Source organism: Microtus ochrogaster, chromosome 2, assembly GCF_000317375.1.
Source record: "Microtus ochrogaster isolate Prairie Vole_2 chromosome 2, MicOch1.0, whole genome shotgun sequence".
Classification (NCBI taxonomy): domain Eukaryota; kingdom Metazoa; phylum Chordata; class Mammalia; order Rodentia; family Cricetidae; genus Microtus; species Microtus ochrogaster.
The window spans coordinates 39,529,210-39,552,969 of record NC_022010.1 but is presented as its reverse complement, the minus strand read 5'-3'; the positions used below and the strand labels follow the sequence as shown (position 1 = coordinate 39,552,969).

General features: G+C 50.6%; 2 protein-coding genes across 3 annotated transcripts in view; both read left to right on the top strand.

Moving 5' to 3' along the window:
• The window catches only part of Lrrc15 (leucine rich repeat containing 15), a 10,408-nt gene extending 3,137 nt beyond the window's left edge, over positions 1 to 7,271 (top strand). The window contains exon 2 of the mRNA XM_005344799.2: positions 5,357 to 7,271. Within this exon, the coding sequence (XP_005344856.1) occupies positions 5,360 to 7,117 (1,758 nt within the window). The 5' untranslated portion in view covers positions 5,357 to 5,359 and the 3' untranslated portion in view covers positions 7,118 to 7,271. The remainder of the gene's footprint in view (positions 1 to 5,356) is intronic.
• A 6,183-nt stretch (positions 7,272 to 13,454) lies between these two features.
• On the top strand, positions 13,455 to 23,581 carry Cpn2 (carboxypeptidase N subunit 2). Of its 2 annotated transcripts, none has more exons than XM_013351026.1 (2): positions 13,455 to 13,531; positions 20,654 to 23,581. In XM_013351026.1, the coding sequence occupies exon 2, from the start codon at positions 20,657 to 20,659 to the stop codon at positions 22,298 to 22,300; it is 1,644 nt and encodes a 547-aa protein (XP_013206480.1). In that variant the 5' UTR covers positions 13,455 to 13,531; positions 20,654 to 20,656; the 3' UTR covers positions 22,301 to 23,581. The 2 variants fall into 2 exon arrangements, with proteins under 2 accessions (XP_013206480.1, XP_005344855.1); XM_005344798.3 differs by having other exon boundaries at positions 13,518 to 13,531; positions 20,657 to 23,581.
• Positions 23,582 to 23,760: the final 179 nt, after the last annotated feature.

The window sequence follows — 23,760 nt, the reverse complement described above, 5'->3', positions numbered from 1 at the left end:
ATCCCGAGGTCTGAATTCCAACCAGGTCCAGCCTCTCTGATTTCACACCCCTTAAACGGTGGCATCCAAGAGCAGCCAGCCAGACTGAGGACAACATGGTGGGGCTGGGCAGTGCAGGTGATTAGGAAGCCATCTTCAGCGAGTGTCACAGGCATGAATAAGATCCTTTGTGGGCCTCCGTTCCTTCGGGTGCACTGGGCAGGGCAAGAGAGGTCCTTTAGGGTCTTCTCAGGTATTGGGCTGTGTGAAGATACAGCGATTAACTCGCGGGATTGTCCTGCCAGGGAAACTTCTGAAACATGCAGACTTGAGAGAGTTCTGGTTTTCAAGCCTTGCAAGTGGGATCTAGCCAGGTGGCTCTTCGTGGGGAAGAGGGGATGGGTATAAGGGCTTCGGAAGCTTTTTCAGAAGGGAAAACCAAGGCCTGCAGTATTTACCTCAACTCGGCTTGCAAATGTCAAGACCACTGTAGAGTAGGTGTCTCCCTGGATCTCTTCAAAAGTCTCACTTTGTGGCATTGGAGTAAGGAGTCTCTTTCCAGGGAACACTGTGTTTAGGGAAGATGAACCATGAGACGAATCCAAGAAAGCCCAGCTCCCAAGCAGAGACGTCCAGGGCTTCAAAGCTAATTATGTGTTCGCTCGTGAGTCACAGGGTGTTTCTGCAAAAAGACCCACAGCCAGCGCCCTGTTCAATCGTTTCCACTCCTGGGGAGGGGCTGCGTCCATGTCCAGGTGAGCCGTCCGTCCTTCGGTCTGTCTGCCCAGCTTTTCTGACTACATGGGTCCGACTGACGCCAGGTGTCCCCCCTCCCCAGGGGCTGGCCCAAATGATTGAGGACGCGCTCAGTGCCTGGAGGAGGAGGAGGCTGTAATTAGGGCAGCTTTGAGGGCCTTTAACTGCCATTGTCATGGCTGCCAAGCAGCACTGGGCAGCGTGGGCTATTAGGGCTGACATCGGCTCCTTGAGGCCAAGGCCATGGCCTGCAGCACCTCCGAGAGTTTAAGGTCTAGCCCCAGGCCAGCTTTGAGTGCTGCGGCTGCAGGAGTAGGGCACCTTCGTGGTGTTCTCTGCAGGGGGTCAGGAGCAGGCAGGTGGGAAAGGCGGGGCTCCAGCTGTCACAACCACTGGAAAACTGGAAACAGCTGCATGCAGCACTGGGTGGGCCCAGCAGATGGGGGAGGATTTATAAAAAGACATTGGGAATTCTTGAAATATTTGTTGTGCTGAGTGTGGTCCATTTTAGACAGCAATGCCTGTTCCCATAGGGAATTATCTCTTTGGATTTCCTCCTAGGCTACAAAGTGTCCACCAACCCCTCCTCCTCCTCCACCACCATCACCACCACCACCACCACCACCACCACCACCACCACCACCACCACCACCACCACCACCACCACCACCACCCACACACACACACACACACACAGCCCCAGAGCTCAGAGTCTTCACAGGGCTGGCCTGATATCCCCGCCTAGCTGGGGGATTGGTCCACAAGGGAGCTGCTTCCTACAAGAAAAGCAACAGGCAGGGCTTCCGGGTGATGGGCACATAATCACTCTCCATTACTTGGGCTATGACATCATCCTTGGAGCTAGGCAAAGGAGTATTTATGAAAACTCAGTAGTTCAGACTCAGCCAGGAGTGAGTCTCGCACATATCTACCAAGGGGATGGACAGACACAAGCCCCGACTGCCCAGGCTCCTGGAAGATGGGTGGTTCTCACTCCCACTCTCTGGGACTCTGCCATAGAACCATAGTCTTAGCCATGGGCTGGGCGTCTGCTGTCTTCTCCACGGACTGCTTGCTCGGGGTGGGGTAGGAATCTTTTCTTCATCTCAAAGTGCATCTAAAAGTGCGCAGCTATGCTTGAACATGGAGCTTGCTGCCTCTGTGAGGCTGTGCACACTGAGTGTGAACTGAACTCGGCTGTGCCACAACCCAGGCACGCTGGTGTTGGTCTCTGGCAGTTCCTCACACTCTGGAAATGCTCGTGGATTCTCTCTCTACTTCCGGCAATCTCTCCGCAGCTCCTTCGGTGGATGCTTGGATGGTCTGTTCCTCTCACCAGCCTCTAGGCCATTGGTTCTCAAAAGCTACAGTGATGGAATAGCAACAAAAATAATCTTGTGGTTGGGGTCACCATAATGTGAGGAACTGTATTAAAGGGTCGCAGCATTAGGAAGGTTGAGAACCCCTGATCTAGGAGTTCTTTAAGAAACCAGTTAGTCAGCAGGGCAGTGGTGGCGCACGCCTTTAATCCCAGCACTCAGGAGGCAGAGGCAGGTGGATCTCTGTGAGTTTGAGGCCAGCCTGGTCTACAAGAGCCAGACAGGCTCTAAAACTATAGTGAAAACCTGTCTCGGAAAAAAACAAAAAAAAACAAAAAAAAGGAAACCAGTTTGTCATTGGCTTTGACGTTCAGAGTGGTACCAAGCATAGCACAATAAGAAGGGGCCTGATCTGGGACTTTCGAGTAAGACCAACACCCCTTCCCTGCCACACTCCCTACTTCTCTCAAGACCATTAGCTTTTCTTGCAGCTTTGTTTTCTTGTTCTTGCCAACCCAAAACCTGACATTTTGGAGACGGAGCCATTTTTTTCCTGCACTCTCTTTGTGTGTGTGTTTGTTAGGAGTGGGGTGAGAGATGTGTCCTTGTGCCTTTGGGTACACACGCGGAGGCCAGAGGTCAACTTCACGTGTCTTCCTCGATTGCACCCTATCTTAATTTTTGAGCTAAAGTCTTCCACTGACCCTGGAGCTTCTCCATATAGCTAGGCTGGCTGTCCAGCTGGAGAGCTCCCAGGATCCACCTGCCTCCACTCACCCAGTACTGGCTTGACAGAGCTCTCTGTGCCTAGGCTTTTTAATTAATTTTCTTAATGCTTTTTTTTTTTTTGACAAGGTCTCACTCCGTAATCCAGGCTAGCCTCAGGCTTGCAGAAATCTTCCTGCCTCAGCCTCCTGAGTAGTAGCTTGAGTCACTATGCCTGGATCTGTGGGTCCTCTGTGTAAAAAGTTTTCTCTCTCTTTTTGGACCTGACTCGCTGTTTAAATGTGGCCCGCATCTTTACCTGCCTCCTAGACTTTTGCCACGAGACTCGAGTGGCCATGCTGTTCTTTTGTCTTCCCCCCATAGTCATGCATACTTAGGCAAGTCCTTCATCAAAGTTCCGCAGGCCAGAGCTAGAAAGCACTGAGAATAAATGAAAAGTCGAGGGCTGTGTGGGAGGGAGATAATGATAGGGTGTTTCACAGCTGCTTTTTTAGTCGGGGGAATGAAAGGGGTGTAGGAAGTCTAGGCCAGGGTGGGGAGCTAGGCTCAGGACCCCATCATCCCAGGGCACCGAGAGAAGCTACCGAGAGCCCCCCCCTTGCCCAGTGTGTGCCTTGACTGCCCACTGACATCCCTTCCTGTCATCAGTTTTGCCCCCTAAGGAGGGGCACTGCTCGCCACTCAAAGTCCTCACCTGGAAACCTGGGGACCGGAGCCTTAAGACTGGAGCCTCAGTTTCCCTGCTGCCTGCCTCCCCATAAAATCATGAGCGGTGGCAACTCCTGAGGCCTCAGGAGTTATAGGCTCCTTTGAACTGTGGGCAGAGATCATGGCCTCTCATGTCTACACAAAAAAATCCTTAGTCCCTTGACTAAGCCTGCCAGACCAGAGACATGCGGAGGGCTTGCTGCCTTCAGGGGCCCATAAATGTGTACTATGGGTAAACTGGGAACAAGGGCGTGCGTGTATTAATACAGCCATGCCTAGGATGCCCTTCGAGTCTTCTCCCATCCAACCCACACAACAACCCCAAGGGAAAACAGAGGTTGTCTCCCCCACTTAGCTGATGAGGAAGCTGAAGTTTGAGGCCTGAGAACTCTCATTCAAGGCCAAGCTGTACCTCCAATACCCATGTAGGGAACTACGCCCTTGGCTCTGTATTTAGCATTGGCATAGGTGACTTCAAACCCCAGGCCCTCCGTGTATTTGGCTCCTGCGCCTAAGGAGACATCTGGACCCACTTATACCCTTCAACTTTAAGTGCGTCTTTGTTTTCAGGGACTTACTCCAGGCCACCCAGTGTTTTCCTGTGGGAACCAGACTCACACCAGGAGCCACACCCTAGGCATCAGCTGAGGTCCAGCCCCCTCTTCCAGACAGACAGCCTGTGGTGCAGACGGCTTATCAGGAGATGGCTTGGATTAAATCTAAATCAGGCGCATGTGGACGGGCTGAGAAAGAGCCAGGGTGGTGTTGCTGGTGATGGGCCGGTAGGGAGGGTCAGGAGACAGGGCAGGAAGAGCTACTTGGGGTTAGTGTTTCCTCCCTCTGCTGGGTCTCACTGCCCCGTCCTGTGGCCCGAACATCCCAGGCTCAGACCCTATTGATAGACTGACTTATTTTCAATGCCTTTCTGGTCCTTCCAATCAGGCCATGTTCTGCCAGCAATGGGCTGAGAGCTACAGAAGTCATGTCATATGTGGTACAGTTCCTCAGAGAACTGAAGAGGGGGCGGGGAGACCGTGAGAGCCACAGGTGGGGGAGGGCCTATCATGGACTTACCACAACCAACGAAGACCTGCGCAAAATCAAGCCAGTCCACATTCCAGCATGGGTTTGGGGGAGGGGCTTGTGAGCCCCCACCCCTAGCTGAGGAGCTATTGAAAGTTGAGTTTTATTTAAGGGTGTGGCCCCTGGCAGGTAGATTGTGCTCGAGTGGCTGGCCCCACACCCATGTGTAAATGGGCAGCACAAACTGGACTCCGTGGGTTATTTTTAAAAATAAAGAGGACATGAATTGGGATGAGGTCAGTAGAGAGGTGGGGAGTGGATCTAGGCGGAATTAGGAGGAGTGGAGAGATCGGGGATAAGACTGAAATACAACCTATGTATGCACAAAATTCTCAAAGACTTAATTAGCAATATAATACATATTTAGAGATACAGTTTCTGTCTTAGCAAGCCGCAGAGTTGTATGATAACACCCTTAAAAAGCTTGTTGACTAGGGAAAAAAGCCTAAGTTTAGCTGGCTGTGACATGGTGGTGGCAGGGTTATTACCTGCACAAGGGGCACAAGGGGGTGACTAATACCCACTGATGAGATCTAGAAAAGTTCTTAATGATGGCTGGACTTGAACTTGACCCAGAAGTATGAGGCTTGAGTGAGCACGAGGAGCTTTTGGGTGAGGCAATTGCTCGGGCAAGGGTGCAGACATGGAGCCAGGGGCTCTCTGGCCAAAGCAGAGAGAATTTTGAGTTCCATGTATGAGGGTGGGGCTGGAAGCCATGATTAAAACTGAAGGTTGGTGGTCAGCGAGGTGACCGTGACTCACACAGCTTCTCTCTCCCCGCACAGGCCATGTCACTGAAATATTATCTCCTCTTGCTGGTGGGCTTCCAAGCCTGGCCTGCAGGCTTGGCCTACTATGGCTGCCCTAGCGAATGTACCTGTTCCCGAGCCTCCCAGGTAGAGTGTACAGGGGCACGGATTGTGGCAGTGCCCACCCCTCTGCCCTGGAATGCTATGAGCCTGCAGATCCTCAACACGCACATCACCGAGATCCCGGAGACCCCGTTCCTCAACGTCTCAGCCCTCATCGCCCTGAGGATGGAGAAGAACGAGCTGTCCAACATCATGCCAGGCGCCTTCCGCAACCTGGGCTCGCTGCGCTACCTCAGCCTGGCCAACAACAAAATACAGATGCTGCCTCCTGGTCTCTTCCAGGGCCTGGACAATCTGGAATCCCTCCTTCTGTCCAATAACCAACTGGTTCAGATCCAGCCAGCCCAGTTCTCCCAGTTTAGTAATCTTAAGGAACTCCAGTTGCATGGCAACAATCTGGAATACATCCCCGAAGGTACCTTTGACCACCTGGTGGGCCTCACCAAGCTCAACCTGGGCAAGAACGGCTTCACCCACCTGCCACCTAGGGTTTTCCAGAACCTTGGCAACCTCCAGGTGCTCCGGCTGTATGAGAACAGGCTTTCAGACATCCCCATGGGCACTTTTGATGCTCTTGGCAACCTCCAGGAGCTGGCCCTCCAGGAGAACCAGATCGGCACCCTGTCCCCTGGCCTGTTCCACAATAACCGCAACCTCCAGAAACTGTATCTGTCCAACAACCACATCTCGCAGCTGCCGCCTGGCATCTTCATGCAGTTGCCCCAGCTGAACAGGCTCACGCTCTTCGGCAATTCCCTGAAGGAGCTCTCCCCGGGCATCTTTGGGCCTATGCCCAACCTGCGGGAGCTTTGGCTCTACAACAACCACATCTCCTCCCTCCCCGACAACACCTTCATCAACCTGCCCCAGTTGCAAGTGCTGATTCTTAGTCACAATCAGCTCAACTCCATCTCCCCTGGAGCCTTCAACGGCTTGACGAACCTGCGAGAACTGTCCCTCCATACCAATGCTCTACAGGACCTGGATGGAAATGTCTTCCGGGCCCTGTCCAACCTGCAGAATATCTCCCTCCAAAATAACCGCCTTCGACAGCTCCCCGGCAGCATCTTCGCCAACGTCAATGGCCTCACGACCATCCAGCTGCAGAACAACAATCTAGAGAACTTGCCCTTGGGCATCTTTGACCACTTGGTAAACCTGTGTGACCTTCGTCTCTATGACAACCCCTGGAGGTGTGACTCAGATATCCTCCCACTTCATAACTGGCTCCTTCTCAACAGAGCCCGGTTGGGGACAGACACTCTTCCAGTGTGTTCCAGCCCAGCCAATGTCCGAGGCCAGTCTCTTGTCATCATCAATATCATCCCTGGGCCCAGTGCCCAGGTTCCTGGCGTATCTAGCTACCCGGAAGTGCCACGCTATGTAGACCCTAATCAGCCAGGGTCACCCAGCTATCCTGACACCACATCCATTTCCTCTACCACAGAGATCACCACTGCTGTGGAAGACTACACAGATCTGACCACTGTCGATGTCTCCGATGACCGCAATACATGGGGCATGACTGACGCCCAGACGGGGCTGGCTATTGCCGCCATTGTGATCGGCATCATTGCTTTGGCCTGTTCCCTAGCTGCTTGCATCTGCTGCTGTTGCTGTAAGAAGAGGAGTCAGGCAGTCCTGATGCAGATGAAGGCTCCCAATGAGTGTTAGGGAAGCAGGCTAAAGCAGGGCTGGGGAACGATGACACCAGAGGACCAAAGCATGCAATCATTCAGCTTCCAAACCTGGGTCCACACAGTCAAGCTCGGATGGCCCGGAAAAATGCCCCTGTCTTGTCCTGAGCCCCTGAGTCTTCTATAGAGAAGCAGGCATTTCAGGACCTTTTACTCCCAGAGAAATTGAATTGGTCATTAAACAAACAAACAAACAAGCAACCCCAGAGGCATCCTTCAGAGGGACCCTCTGTCAAATCCTCACTGCCGCACCCAGCCCCTCTCAGCCTCTGTAGACTTAATGATGACAAGGCCTGCTCACGTTATAAGATAGTTAGTTCTCTGCCGGGACAACCCATGCCTCAAAGTATTATATAAGTTGATTTTTTTTCTTGCTTCTCTTTTTGTGCCATGGCTTGACTCTGTTCCCTCAAGTGAGAGGTTACCCTTTGTTTTTTTGCTGCCAAAGGCAGACTTAAGTTCTCTCTGTGAGAAGGTTTGGATCGCTTAGCCCTGGCTTGGAGCATGCGCTGTAAGTCAGAAAGACACCTCTGCTGTCGGTCCCTCGGGCAGAGCTGTCATCAGCGTCACGTTCAGCCCTTTGAGAAGGACGTTTAAAGCCTCTAGCTTTCCTCCGAAGATCTTATCCCTTTATGCTATAAAATCACGCAGTCACTAAGTTCTCAAAACTTGGAAGTCAGCTCATTAAAAATGGCTAAAGGACACAACCTGCCTAGGGCGCTTGTACTCAGCCCTTCGCTTTCCCTTTCTGATTGTATATTGAAGGATCACGTTCATACAAAAAGTGGGAGTGATAGCGTACAGCTTGATGAATTCTCCCAATCTCAATAGATAATCTGTGTGATCAGCATGATACCAAGAAATGACATCACAGTGTCTCCATTCTAAGCTTGTTCTGAAGGACTTCTGGAGATGCTGTGGACTTCCTAGCTTTCCATGGGCTAGGGAGGGATCCTCCCAGCTTCCCTTACCCCTCCGTGGGCAGCTTTTGCAAAGGTCTAGCTGTTGGGAGTGAGAAAGAGAGAGAGGTACAGTCAGGACAAGAGGCAACTGAGCTGGCCAGACCAGAAGCATCTGAAGTACAGTAGCCTGTGGAAGCACACTTCTTCCCTGACAACAAGCCCTGTTTTGTTCATCTGCATCCCCTCAACCCGTCCTTGTATGGGTATTTATATGCCCATATCTGTTTCTGATTTTTGTTCTCCACTTGGGGGAAGCAAAATACCTCAGAGATGAGATCTTCCAATTGAATAACCAAGTATAATGGAAACCAGGAATTGTGGTCAAATTCTTCATCAACACTAGTCAGCTGGTAGCCAGACTCCAGGGTGTTCAGAGACGGCAGATACCAGAGCAGGCTGGAAGTTCATGTGAGGGCGTGGGCTCACTTTGCTCTGGGTTCTGGTTATGAGCTGAATGGTTTAGTTTAGAGTTTTCTCTTTGAGTGACAGTCACAATTCATCTGCCTTGACTGTGTTTCCTGCTACACCTGTGTCTCTTTCCACACTTTGAACAGTTACGGTCAAGGTGACCTAGCTCTCTTAGGACAACTGATACACCTGTGCAGAAACAAAAACAACCAAACACGGTAGGGGCACACCTTGAATCCCAGCACTGGAAGGCAGAGGCAGGCAGACCTCTGAGTTCGAGGCCAGCCTGGTCTACAGAATGAGTTCCAGGACAGCCAGGGCTATGTATAAAAACCCTCCCTTGAAAACAAAACAGTGAAACGGAGAATGTCAGGTTTTCCTATCCTCGAGCGAAGGACTCCTCCTGACCACAGGCTCAGGAAATGTATTTCCAACCTGCAATGGTGCTTACAGAGCAAACAAGAAATCCCTCTAAGTCTTGGCAACAGAGAGCCTCCCCTCCGGCTCCCTAACAGAATAGTCCAGAAAGAATGCTTGTGAGAACCAGCACACTCTGCCCCGGGGAATCTGATGTCAGTCAAAAGATATCTCTTCAAGGCAAACCCTGGTTCACATGGACCAAGGCTGTCCCTAACCCCAGAGAGAATGTGAGTGTGCTTCTGCTGACTGGCCCGTTGGTGGGTCCTGAACTGAAGAGAGGGAGCTGTGCCTGCTCTTTTGCAGTGCTGCGTTCTCCAGAACCATCTGATGATTCTTGTGAGCTACATCCAGCCTCAGGGAGCTAGGGCTGGAGAGAGCTGGGATCTGCAGTATCCAGGGTCCTCTGCCAGTTATAACATGGAGCTAGTGGCCACTTCTGACATTGGCCATGACAGAGATAGACCTTGCTGGCCCAAAGTCTGGCCTGGGAGCAGCTGTCTCTCATGGCCTGCCTAGGAGCTCACAGACAGTGAGCTATGTGCACACGGGTGCTAGTGATGTGGGAGCCTTTTCCTTTCTCCCCAGTACAGTGTCCAGATGGTGTCATCGGACCTGTTCCTTATCCGTGGGCCTTTCGATTTCTTCACATCTTCTGGTCAGAGAGGGAGATGCTGGGAACACTGTGTGAAGGGTTCTTTCCAGTAGGGTAATGCATTTGCTCAATTCTCGGAGCTGGAATGAGCTCTGTAGCCCATAGAAGTCTGTGATACAGTGCAGAGTTCAGCCCTCTTACCCTCTCTGTTCACTGGTGTCTGGACTACCACGGCCAGCATTTATGTGAAGCAGGGAGGGGAGTGGATGCTGGAAGAAGTTAATAAAGGCCAACTAGAGTCACCATGTTAACAGATGCTGGGGGCCTGGCTGCATCTCTTTCTCACCTTCTTGACTCCTTTTGAGTTTAGTCCCACCACTAGCCTCTTGTGTTGGAGCCTTTTCTGCACAGTGCCCAGCAGACCATCTCTGTACAAAGTCTCATGGGCTGTCTAGGGCTTCCATCACGAGGCCAGAAGAAACAGGCTGTACACATACATCTGGGTTCTCGGAGCTTCTCACTGGCAGCCACACAGTTCCCACGGGCATCCAGATGGAACTCTGGAATCCGCTTCCAGCCTCGGGAATGATATAAAGAGCAGGCCGGTCACCGGAGTCAGGAAGCAGGCCTTGCGTGTGTTCTAGACTTGGCTACAAGCTACTCCAAGGTTCAGGCCCAGACCCCATGGTCAGAACCAGATCTGGCTGTTGAATGATGGTAATCTCAGGAAGGAAGACACCAGTGTGGTGCAAACAGAGAGGGCAGCCGGAAGCTCCAGGGTGAAACACCACCCTGTCCCAGGGCCCTAAGGAGAGAGTGAACTTGCCTCCCGTTGCCTTTGCTCTGCATTCTAGAACAATCACACTTGCCTTACTAGACGATCCTTGCAAAGAGTCCCAGCTGCTTGGCAGAGCATTTAGAGCTTTCTAGACCCCTGGTGTTTTATAGAATGTGAGCCCTGGTGGACAGGGTTGGGGGGTCTGTCCTTTGCTAGATGCTGCTTGTGGTAGATTTGGTGCACAGAATCAACAATAAACATACATGCGGGACAAGTGTGTTCTCTGTGGACATCTTGGTGAGGGGGGTCTCACATCTGTGGATGCTGCCCTTACTGTCATTATAAAACTGGCCTGGATGGGTTGATTCTTCACAAAAATTTGATTCTGGGTGGTGAACAGGCCTTTGGGAAAAAATATGGGGGCTGAACAGCCCTAGCAAACATGTCCATAGGCCACCGTGGCTAGGGGACTTTTAAGAGAAAGTTTGACCCGTTTAATAGATGAAAAAAGTGGACTCAATACAATAAATTTCCCAGAGTCACCTTGTGAACTATTGTCTGGCTGCCCTCCCCTAATCACCCAGAGTCCCCTGGGACAGGCTTCTGGAATTCGACACAATGGGGAGAAGGGCCAAATCTGCATGCTTATTTTGTGCAGGATCCCCAAAGGTCTTGATGCAAATATCCCTTTATACTGCATACACATATGCACACATGTCTGCAGTCTGGACACATGGACACACAGACACATGCACAGAGACACATAGACCACACCCAGAGATACACAGACACACAAGCAGACAGACATAACACAGATACACACACAGACACAGATACACACATAGACATAGAGATTACACAGGGACACACAGACACATAAACAGGCACACATAACACAGATACACACACAGACACAGATACACACACAGACACACATAGACATATAGATCACACAGGGACACACAGACACAGATACACAGACACACAGACAGACAGGCAGACATAACACAGATACACACACAGACACAGATACACACACAGACACACATAGACATATAGATCACACAGGGACACACAGAGACACATATCTACACACACACAGGTACACACACACACACACACACACACTTCCCTGGTGCCTTCCGTGGGAGAGAACACAGATTTGCAGAGATCAAATCACTTGTCTTATGATTAGTTCCTTGAAAAGTCAGAATTCAAACTCTGCTCTGGCGCTAGATCCCTCTTGTGTGCTCGGACATGCAGACAAGTGTGACAAGCTGTGTTTCCAGAGGAGCCAAGGCACTGGGGGTGGGGGTGGGGGACAGGATAGGACAGTTGTCTGCCAGCCTGGGTGTGAGCCTCCCGAGATTTGCAGGTTGTATACCTTGCCATTCCTCAAAGCAAACATTCTGCCTCCACCACGTTGGACACCATCCAGGGTGAACCTGGGTACACCAGGTTTGTTACCGGAGGCGGCTTGCTCATTCCCAGCTGTCCAGACTCGAAATAACCACACAACATCTGTATTAATTAAATCACTGCTTGGCCTATTAGCTCTAGCTTCTTTCTAGCTAGCTCTTACACCTTAAATTAGCCCGTTTCTATTATTTTATATTTTACCATGAGGCTCGTGGTTTACTGGTAAGGTTCTTGAGCATCTGTCTCCTTGGCAGCCAGCTAAATGATGTCTCCCTGACTCTGCCTACTTTCTCTACATCTCTGTTCTGATTTTCCACCTGGCTTTACTCTGTTAAGCCACTGGCTGAAGGCAGCTTCTTTATTAACCAATGGTATTCACAGAATACAGAGGGTAAAACCACATCACAGGTTCACTGCTTGTCTGCCTCTTAAAGACTCCTGTCAGCTGGGTGGTGGTAGTGCATGCCTTTAATCCCAGCACTCAGGAGGCAGAGGCAGGTGGATCTCTGAGTTTGAGGTCAGCCTGGTCTACAACAGTATAGCTAGGGCTAAACAGAGAAACCCTGTCTCAAAGCACAAACAAACAAACAGACAAACAGACTCCTGTCTTCTTCTGTTCTGAAAGGAAGTGCTTCCTACTGGTTGATCAGAACTTTGCATTGTGGGATGTCATCTGTTTGTATGCAAAAGGAGCAATAAGTCACAGCAGTTTCTTAACAGTGAGCAACAGTTAAACAGCTTCAGATTACACTGGGTGATAGACTCCCAGCACTGAGGCATTATATCGCTTCTCCAGGTCACTCCTTCATGCTATACCTCATGGACACTCATGTATAATTGCATGCATATACACACACAACACATCCCTCACCGGATCATACCCACCACACAGTCACTCTCATTTTTATTATACATACTACTTCAGAGTACATGCACTCACATACAACTCAACTTACATGCTCACTACACACCCCTCCACTCACACTCACATGTTCACTTCACATACACACCCTAACTCACACCCTCACATGCTCACTTCAAGCCCACATACCCATCCACTCACGCTCTCATATGCCTACATCACACAACACACACACACAATATATGTATGTATATATTATCTATCTATCTATCTATCTATCTATCTATCTATCTATCTATCTATCATCTATCATGTGTTCGTGTGTGTGTGTGTGTGTGTGTGTGTGTGTGTGTGTTTAAGAAGAGAGCAGTACATTTTTAGGCTTTCTCTTAGTGGCAGTACTGAATGCTGAGCAGGTGGCCTCTTAGCCCCCACCTCTGAAATGAAATGCCCCTCATCTCAGTGCAATGCAGCCTGGAGGGACTTTTTTGTTTTTGAGACAGGGTTTCTCTGTGTAGCCCTGGCTACCCTGGAACTCACTTTGTAGACCAAGCTGGCCTCAAACTCACAATCTCCCTGCCTCTGCCTCCTAAATGCGGGGATTAAAGATGTGTGCCACCACTGCCCAGCTTCTGGAGGCACCTTTTAAGGTATAGTGCATTTTAGGGTCATAGAGCTGCCAAACCTATATATAATCTCACTGGGATTTTAGCCTTATTGGGCATCTGTCTACGGGAACCATTCAGGGTCATTTTGTAATCTTCAGAGGCCTTGCCCAAGTGACCTTGGTGTCATTCCGGGAACAGTCAATCCACACGAGGGGGAGGAACCCTTCCCAGGACTTTGGTCAGCGTTGAGGCTGGATTCAGCTGAGCACAGGGCACACGAAATACTGCTCTGCTTCTGAGAAAAACACCGGGCTTCTGGCCCCAACTGCCCGGCCCCTCACGGTAGGTTTCCTGCCTCCCTCCTGGGTGTCTGTGTCCTAGGGGACATCTGCAAAGGGACTTGCTGCTCTTACCCAGAGGCCACAGTAGCTGAGTCCCCCAGGAGGAGAAGCCCCTCAGTGGATCAGCTAGCCTTAGCTGGGAGGGGGCGGGAAAAGTGTGCCAGGGAGATTCTAATGGGGGACAATGGCCAGTCCTGGCTCTTGGGGAACTGGCTGTGAATGGGGGGGGGCAGCAGCATGGTCACAGGTTCATGGTCCACCCTGGCTGGTGTCCATTGTCACCCTTTTCATCCCACGTCAGGCTTAGATGATGACGTTCACATTCACTCCAGAGCTAAACGGAATGTTTACCATTCGCCAGTCACTATACAGTGCTTCAAATGTACTGTCTGCTGGGGGCTAACTTCAACCTTAAGGGCTAGGACTCTAATGAGGAAATTAAGGCTTTGATAGATGGGGAGGAGAACCTTTGGAGTCTACACAACTGGTAAGTACAGTGTCTGAATTTGAACACAGATCTGACTAGGCTGACAGAGCGCTTGTCGGCTTCATTAGGCCACAGAGAGCCACACTTATTCCGTTCCTTCAGCCTAGTGACATTCCTGTGCCCAGCCTTGACCCGGGTGCTGGGATGCAGAGCTGGGAGGGAAAATACTTCAGGACCCTGACCCTGAGGGTCCAGTTGGAATACAATTCACTAGAGCACAGAGGGATCCAGCACTCAGCGAATGACAGCAGTGACATGCCAGGTGAAGAAGGGGCAGTCTGGGAAGGCTCTCTGGGGATAACTGGCCTGGAAGGGTGGGTAGGACCGAAGCAGGCGGGGATAGGGAACAGTGGTAGGCACAGGTAATTTGCAGCTTTACTCAGGGACTGGAGGTGTGGCCGAGTGGGAAAGTGACACCCCCAGTCCACGCCTTCTTATGTCAAAGTGCCAGCTCCCCCACAAAACCAATGCAGCAAAGAGCCCGGCTACCCTGACCCTTTGCGATGCCAGACCTGAGGGCTACAGACCAGCAAGTTCTACTGTAGGGTTCTGGAGTTGGCATTTGTGTGTGGGGTTAAGCCTTACACCTTCCAGGGGGTCCTGGGATCTGTGCCTAGTGGTTCACAAAGTTACCTCCATTTTATAAAACAGTTTCCTTGTTCCTCACTTTAAAGCCGATGTGTTTATTATTTTAAAATATTTAGAAATACGTTCACAATTGCAAGCACAGCCAATGTAGATTTATTAAGGAAAAAGAAGAAAGAACTCTCAAGAGTGAGAGAGGATCCAAGGAAGAGATGTCCTAGGACACTTTAATAGAAAATCTTTCATGTATTCTTTGTCAGTTTCACACTTGTAAACAATGTATCTTGGTCATATCTGTCCCCAAGAATCCTCATTCTCCCAAGGTATCCCCCACACATCTACCGCCCACCTTCATGTCCTTGGCATTTTTATGTTTTAAATAACCCACTGAGTCCAGTCAATATGCCTGCTGGAGCATTGGCTAATCCTGTTGGCTTTACCTGCTGCAGTCTTCTGACGGTAACCGTGGTTGCAGTGGGTTCATGAGGGAGACATCCATGTCATGGCCGTATTTCGTGTCACTTCTCCCCATCTGTGCGGTCTTAAGTTCTTACATCCCTTCTTTGAGATGTCCCTCAGCTTTGTGGGGTACTGATAGAGATGTCCCTCAGCTCTGTGGGGTATTGTCCCATATATGACTGAGCACTCAGCAATCACTCATTATCAGCACTGTGGCCGGTTCTGAGTGTCCGCTTCAGCTGCTGACCCCTCACCCCTGCAAAGAGAAGCATTTTCTGGCCAAGGTTGAGGGCAACACTAAACATGGTGTGTGTGTGTGTGTGTGTGTGTGTGTGAGAGAGAGAGAGAGAGAGAGAGAGAGAGAGAGAGAGAGAACAGTCTTTTTCAGAACTGACTAGATTTTATTGATTTCACAAACAACACAAGCAGGGTGGAGAATAACAGAAACTTGCTTGTATTTCTCTAAAGTTAGTTATCAGCTTAAGCGCCTATAGCCCAAACTCTATCCATCATACAAAAGAATATTGATACAAAACATTTGAATTGCAAAATCTCTTTAATTTCTTGTTTTGGGCCTAAGTGCAGGCAGCATTGTGTGGTCTTAAATGTTGGCTGCATCTAGATTCAGCTGGAAAATCGTTCAGAAAGCCTGGATGTCAACAGGTGGATCTGGGGTTTTCTTTTTAATTGTCTTCAAGACAAGCATTTGAACTTTTTAAATTTTATAAACTTTATTATGAAAATTTCAAATAAATAAAAAACATTAAATACCAAACTTTACCAGACCCAAAGTCTATACAACTCAATTATGTCTGTGCATGTCTATGTACATGAGTGTAATTACCTGTGGAGGCCAGAGAGGGCATCGGATTCCCTAGAGCTGGAGTTACTGACATGGGTGCTAGAAACTGAACTTGGCGGGAGGAAGAGGGGTCCTCTGCAAGAGCTGTACATGCTCTTAACCACTGAACCATCTTTCCAGCCCGACTGCCTCTATTTCTTAAAAAAAAAATTTGTTTTCACTGTGCCTGTGTGTACGTGCATATGTGTGTGTGTGTGTATGTGTCTGTGTGAGTGTGTGCATGCATGGCATGCATGTGTGTATGTGTACATGCACGCATGTGCGTATGCGTATGTGTATGTGTCTGTGTGTGTGTATTTGTGTGCGTGTGTGCACGTACATATCCTTGTGTATGTGTGTGTGTGTTTGTGTGTGTTTGTGTGTGTGTGTGTGTGTATGCAGAAGCTGAAGAGGGCAGTGGGGTCTGAAGTCTGGAACTGAAATCACAGGCAGTTGTGAGCCACCCCATGGGGGTGTTGAAAATAAATGCAGGTCCTCTGCAAGAGCAGTATACACACTTAGTTTCTGAGCCATCTCCCCAGCTTCATGGCTTCTATTTTTTGATAGTTTGTTGCTTATGGTCTCCATTGGGTACCACACTAGCAGTAATAATGTTGCACTTTAAGTGTAGCTATTGTCATTGTCACCATGGTCTGGATTAACCAATTCAGAGGTAGGACCTCAGAGTTCTCTCTACTGCCTGGGGCGCAAGTGGACCTGGAGGTGGGGCGAGGGGGGCCAGAGAGGGGCTGTGCAAGTCTTAACCTACCTGCCTGAGGCCCTCAGCCCTTAGAATTGTTTGTGGGGTAGAGAAAAAGGGCGATCGGCTGTGGGAAGCAGCCAGGGGCACAGACGAGCCCAAAGCCGTTTGAGAAGATGAAGGCTATTTGCACCCAGTCGGCCTAAACAATCAGACAATACTCCAAACTTCAGAATAGAGGAAAGGTCAGATGCGCTTCCTTGACCTTCTGAAGAATGGGGCATGGTCGTGGCCATTCCCTGGTCTTCCTAGATGAAAAGAAGGCACCTTCCACAGTTGTGACCTCTGATGCAGACCTCCACTGTCTCTGGAGGTGGGAGTGCCCGGTGACTTGTTCTCTTGAGAGAGGGCTAAGAAGGGGACCCAAGCAAAGGCCCTGAGAGTCTGTGCCTTTCTTGTCACTGAGAAGGAAAGTCTTAGGAACGGAGCTGTGGGAAGGCTCGCTCTGTTCCATGGTGGTGCAATCCCATGAGTTCATCAGGTTTTCCACAGCAAACCTCTGATGACATCTTACCAGAGCTGAGCCTTGCTGAGCTCAGGAGAACTGTAGCCAGTTTCAGGCTGAATCACTCACAACATACCCACTCTGGGTTTGGGATTTTCTGTATATTCTCTCATTTTATCCCCATGAGAACCCCACATAGGAAACAGAGCTGTGCTCACTGCTTTAATCATGAAGAAAGCGAAGCACAGAGAGGTTGCACAACTTAGCTAAAGTACACAGCTAATCAGGATTAGACCCATACTGCCTAGCTACAGGGTGCTAACTCTTGGTTACTCTGGAATGGGAACGAGCCCAGGGTTAGGAATGGATCATTTCTGCTCTGTCTTCCCATCCTATCCCTGTAGAATGAGAAAGGGGAGTCTTGTTCTAAACCTGAGAGGGCCCTGTTCTGGCCCCTCTCCTAAGGACACTCCCAAAGATTGAGAAGTTGACAAATCCCAGGGCGCAGGCCCATCTGTATAGCTATCTTAAGCCATGCCTCAGTTACCCGGATGTGTGCTAGCGTGGATAGCTTCCCAGAGCCCTCTTTCCCAGACTGCCGCAGAAGCCCATGCCCTTAGCCTGTGGACCACCGAAGACAGCTGTAAGGAACGAGTCTACTCTGCCCTTCAAGAAGCAAATGAAAAGAGATATGGGCAGACAGAGGGTGGCAAAACTCTGGACCTGTAACTGTGAAGAGCAAGGCTGTCTTCCCTACCCATTCCCTGTCTGATAGGAAAGCCGTGTGGGCTCAGTGAAGACCCTTAGAATACAGATGTGGTCCTGGTTGCCCTGTGATGGGCTTCTCCAGGCTTCTCTAAGGAGCAACTTGCATGTCTGAGAACTTTGGGAGTAGGGAAAATAGCCCCTCAGTCCTCCTCCTGGACGCATGTCCCCACAGCCCCACAGAAGCTAGACACTTCCCCAACACCTGGATGGATCTGCTGCACCTGGATTCTGTGCCACCAGACCAAGGGTCAGAGTTTCTTTCAATGTCTGGATTCTTTTTCTTGTTTTTCTGCATTTTTTTTTTTTTTTTGGTTTTTTGAGACAGGATTTCTCTGTGGCTTTGGAGCCTGTCCTAGAACTAGCTCTTGTAAACCAGGCTGACCTCGAACTCACGGAGATCTGCCTGCCTCTGCCTCCCGAGTGCTGGGATTAAAGGTGTGCGCCACAACAGCCTGGTTTTCTTTCTTTTCTTTACTTTCCTTTTCTTCTTCTGGTGTTTTGAGACAAGGTTTTTCTTGTAACTTTGGAGCTTGTCCTGCAATTTGCTTGAAGACCAGGCTGGCCACAAACTCACAGAGATCCACCTGTCTTTGAGTCCTGAGTGTTGGGATTAAGGGCGTGCGCTGCCATGGCCCAGCTAATGTCTGGATTCTTGACAGTTGCCTTTCTTGGAAGTCTCTCAAGTCCTTTTTTTCTAAGGACAGTGTATGGAGTAGGCCCCAGGCTAAAGGGTGAGAGGAAGACTGGGCCAACCTTGTGGCTCAATGGGAGACGCTGTCCTCAGGTGGCCCTGGCTATCCTTTTGTGGTACTTATAAGCATGACTCTGTGTTTCCTTGATGCAAGGCCAGGAGGCCTGTGGCCTGCAGAGGGACCCTGGCTTGTACCACTGTCTTCATTGCTGTTCTGTTGTTGCAAAGAGACATACAAAAAAAGGCAACTTCTATAAAGGAACGTTTGATTGGGGACTTTCTTACAGTCTCAAAGGGTGAGTCTGTGATCACAGGTCAAAAAGCATGGCAGCTGCAGGCAGGCCTGGTGCTGAGGCAGTAGCTGAGAGCTCACACATCTCTGGGCTTGGTTTGGGCACCACTGACACACCTCCTCCAACAAGGCCACACCTCCTAATCTCCCTAAACAGTCTATCAGCTGGGAAGCAAACATTCAGATATATGAGCCCATGGGGGGCCTTTCTCATGCGAACCTCCAGTTACTATCCCCGTGAAAAGGCCTTCGGGACCCTTAAATCCCTGAGTTGTATAGATTTTTATTCTGAGGGACCTTTTTCTGGAAACTTCCTTTTGAGAAACTTTAGTCAGGAAGGGTGATGGGCAACTGGAACCCCTTCGGCACGTTAACAGCAAGAGCTGCACGTCTCTTATTCTCATGAGCTCTCTAGGCCACGTTCCTAGCCCGCTGATGGCGAGGGTCTGCAGGGCAGGGAAGGGTGGCTGCTCCCCAAGCCTGTGGCGCTCCACTCAAGGAACCCGATGGAGTCTGTAGGCGCCAGTCCTGATCGCCAGCAGAGGGCAGCAGAGAAACAGCCCGAGTATTTTCTTGCTTCTTTGATTTTTATTTTTTAATTAAAAAAATTTTTTTTTTGTGAAGTCACACGTTTTCTAGTTATAAAACATCTTCGCTGTTGTTGTTCAAGTAGTCTTTTTGTAATGACGGTGCCCTTCAACCTAACAGTCAGCATAGTTTCCTGATTACTCGTTCACTCTGTGCCCCTGATCTGAGCGTGCTCAGCCAGTGCTCACAGTCACCGAGTTGTCAGGACTGTTATTATCCCCAGCCTGCACACAAGGAAGCTGAAGCACAGATAACAACATGCCCCGGGTCACTCGACTAGAAAATCATGAGCCTGGGATTTGAACTCGTGGGGTTGGAACCTCCCCGAGTCATGTAAACAGGAGAGAAGATGCCCCTGTGGTTCGCAGAGTGCCTGTCTTCTGATGGGCAGGGGCTGCTGAGACCCAGTTGGTCTTGCCGGGTGGGAAGGTGTGCCTCCTGCTCCTAGATAATTCTGAAATGTGGACTTTCCTGTAGAGCCTTTGTGTCTGCACCCTAGGAAGTTCCCTGATACTGGAGCTACGGGGGACAGGCAAGGCAGTGAGGGCAGCACTGGGTACAGTTCTGAGGAGCCCAGTCCCTGCACTGTGTCACCCAACTAAGAGCAGGGTACGGGGACCCCTCTTAGCCATGCTCTCAAGTATGCTGAGATCTGGAAATCAAGAAGGATTTGGGGTTAGAAATTTCCAATCTAGGGCTAATCTGCTCATATTTTACATATTATCGCTAATACTTTGGCACAGCCTGTGCCCCTCTCCCTCGCTTTTTTGACTCTTTGCATATCATTCTCCAATCTGGAAAGAACATGGACGCTCTAGAAGACCCAGGTCTTGCTCTTGTCATGACCACTAACTTGTAGGGTATCTGGACAGGTGATGTGGCTGACACCTTTGCTTCCAGGAAATAAGAACCAGTCCACTACCACCTGTAAGTGGTTTGAACAAGGTGCTCAAAACACAGCCTGGGACTGGGGCTTATGCCAAAGCTTTCCTAGTATGTACAGATAGCCCTAGGTTCTGTCCCCAGCAATGGATCACACAAGCAACTGTTGCCCAAACCATAGCCTCCTTGAAGAGGCCAGTTCTTGCTTGCAGCCTGAGCTCGTCCAGAGGGTGGTGGTGACTTTCCCGTGCTCTGGGCACTGCGGTGTGATGCCCTTATTAAAGGCACTCCTTTTTGTCTTGTTTTCTGTCATCCTTGGATCCAGAAGATGTTTCCAGGAGTCTGGTTGTGCTGGGCCTCACTCCTGCTCCTGACCAGGCCCATCCAGCCTTGCCCTATGGGCTGTGACTGCTTTGACAGAGAGGTATTCTGCTCAGATGAGCAGATGGCCACCATTCCACCGGACATCCCCCCACACGTCACAAACATCGTCTTCGTGGAGACTGTCTTCACCACAGTGGGGACCAGGGCTTTCCACTGTAGCCGCAACCTGACCAAGGTGGTCTTCCTCAACACTCAGGTCCGTCACCTGGAACCCGATGCCTTTGGGGGACTGCCCAGCCTGGTGGACCTGGAGGTGACAGGCAGCCCCCTCTCCAGTCTCAGTGCCAACGTCTTTTCTAACCTGAGCTCACTGGGGAAGCTCACCTTGGACTTCGACAGGCTGGTGGCTCTGCCTGAGGACCTCTTTCACCACATGGACAACCTGGAGTCCCTTCAGCTTCAGGGAAACCAGCTTCAGACCCTGCCTGGGAGACTGTTCCAGCCTCTGCGGAACCTGAGAACCCTCAACCTGGAGCAGAACCTTCTGAGCAAGCTCCCTAAGGGGCTGTTTCAGTCACTCAGCAGCCTGAAGATACTGAAGCTGAGTAACAACATGCTTTTCAGCCTCCCCGAGGGCTTGCTGGACAATCTGGGCCGCCTGCAGGAGCTCTTTCTGGACAGCAACGGCATCACGGAGCTGTCGCCACAGGCTTTCTCCCAGCTCCTCAGCCTGGAGAATCTGTGGCTGCAGCACAATGCCATCCGATACCTGCCGGCCTCCGTCTTCGCCTCCCTCCGCAATCTGACCTATCTCAACCTACAGGGCAATGCGCTGCGGGCTCTGCCCGCCACCCTCTTCACCCACAACCCAGGGCTGCTTCACCTGTCTCTGTCCTACAACCAGCTGGAGGGCATCGCCGAGGGCACCTTCGCCAACCTGTCCCGCCTTGTTTCCCTCACGCTTGCGCACAACGCCATCACACACCTTCCCGAGGATGTCTTCAGGGACCTCGAGCAGTTGGTCAGGCTCTCTTTGAACGACAACAACTTGACGGCCTTGCACCCAGCCCTCTTTCAGAACCTGTCCAGGCTTGAGCAGCTCAACTTGTCGAAGAACCAGCTGACCATGCTCCCCGGGGGCATCTTTGACACCAACTACGACCTCTTCAACCTGGCCTTGTCCAGCAACCCCTGGCAGTGTGACTGCCACTTGGCCTACCTCACGAGCTGGCTCCGCCTCTACAACGACCGGATCCTCAACACCCGTACCTACTGCGCAGGCCCAGCCTACCTTAAGGGCCAACCGGTGCCCAGCTTGAAGAAGGAACAGCTGGTGTGCCCTGCCACCCCGGGCCACTTGGGCTTCCTGGCCCTGGGGCTGGATGACAGGGAGCCAATGGGCAGTTGGGATCCGGCAGTGGAAGGGAGGGCAGCCCACAGCCAGTGCATTTATAGCAACCCCGAGGGCACCGTGGTCCTCTCCTGTGAGGAGGCCCAGTGTCGCTGGCTGAGAATCCAGCTGTCTTCCAGACAAGGCTCGGACATCCCGGCAATGGCTTACAATTCTAGTCAGGAGTGGGAGTTAAGGTCAAGCTGTGGCTCCATGAGGGTCTTTGTGTCTATTGAGGCTCAAGCTGCTGGGCCCTAAGTGCAGCGAATAGACCCAGAAGCCTGAACAAGTGACTTCTTGAGGCGGGGGGAGCTGAATGTCTGAAGCTGACATAAGGGACATGGCTGCATCTCCAGGGTGGGGGGGAGCGAGGCCTGCTTCACCTAGTGTCTCTTCGTCTTCCTCACCACACACTCACCTGTGGCCTAAAAAGCTCATCCTCAATCCAACTTTGGAAACCACACCATGGCCTAGAGCAGTGGTTCTCAACCTTCCTGACTCCGTGACCCTTTAATACAGCTCCTCACAATGTGGTGGCCCCAAACCATAAAGTAATTTTCATTGCTACTTCATAACTGTAATTTTGCTACTGTTATGAATCATAAATGTAAATATATTTTGGAGATAAGAGGTTTGTCAAAGGGGTCATGACCCACAGGTTGAGAACCACTGGTCTAGAGACTAAAACAATGTGGCCACAATATTTTCCTATTGTTTAACCCCACCATACTCCCTGATCTGAATTCTAGACTTGAGATATGTTCACCACTATACAAAGTAGAAGTCACATCCCTTTGATAGATGAAAAGCCATTTCTGTTCTCACGATAGAGAGAGGAAAGGGATGTCAGAGGAGCTGAGCTGTCTAGAAAAGGCTAGGGCAGGAGTGTGTGGGGAAACAGTATTGTCCTGGCAACCTCTCAAGCTGCATCCAGGAGAAATCAAGGCGAGGGGCTGCCTTAGCCAGCAAAGCCCGGCTGCGTGGCTCTCAGGAGGGCAGTGTGGCTTTGCCCGTTCAGTCCACAAGATGGTTGTTAAAGCCTGAGGAGGGGGAGGAGAGGAGCTGGTAGTTGGGGTAACTGCCTTGTGCCATGGCTTTCAGGGCATCTGACACTGCACCGCTCGGTCACTGAACGGCTCTCCTCTTCCTCTGGTTTCTAAGATGTCTCCGCTATCCCATCTAGGGGTGTCCCTCAGCCACCATTCAGGGCATGGGCTCTGCAGCACCAATGGCCTCACATCTTCATCTCAGGCTCTGCATTTGTTAGCTGCACACCATCCTCTGTACGATCAACCAGAGAACATCTAAACAGTGTCCCCACCAACTCCCAATTCCCATAACCAGAGAACATCTAAACAGTGTCCCCCCCACCAACTCCCGATTCCCATAACCAGAGAACATCTAAACAGTGTCCCCCCACCAACTCCCGATTCCCTCTCAGCAGAATGGCAAGTCCTGATTAGGAGCTGGGGGTGTTCTCACACCTTTCCGTGCCCTATCCTTAGACCAGTGGATGGTGGGAGGCTGCTCGTTTGTTTCCTGGCCACTCAGACCCGAAATAATCACACAGAAACTTAATTAATTGAAACACTGCTTGACCTATAAACTTAGGGTTCTTATTAACTAACTCTTATATATCAAATTAACCCACTTTGATTATTCTATGTATTGCTATGAGGCTAGTGGTTTACCGGTCAGGTTCTGGCATCTGTTTCTTT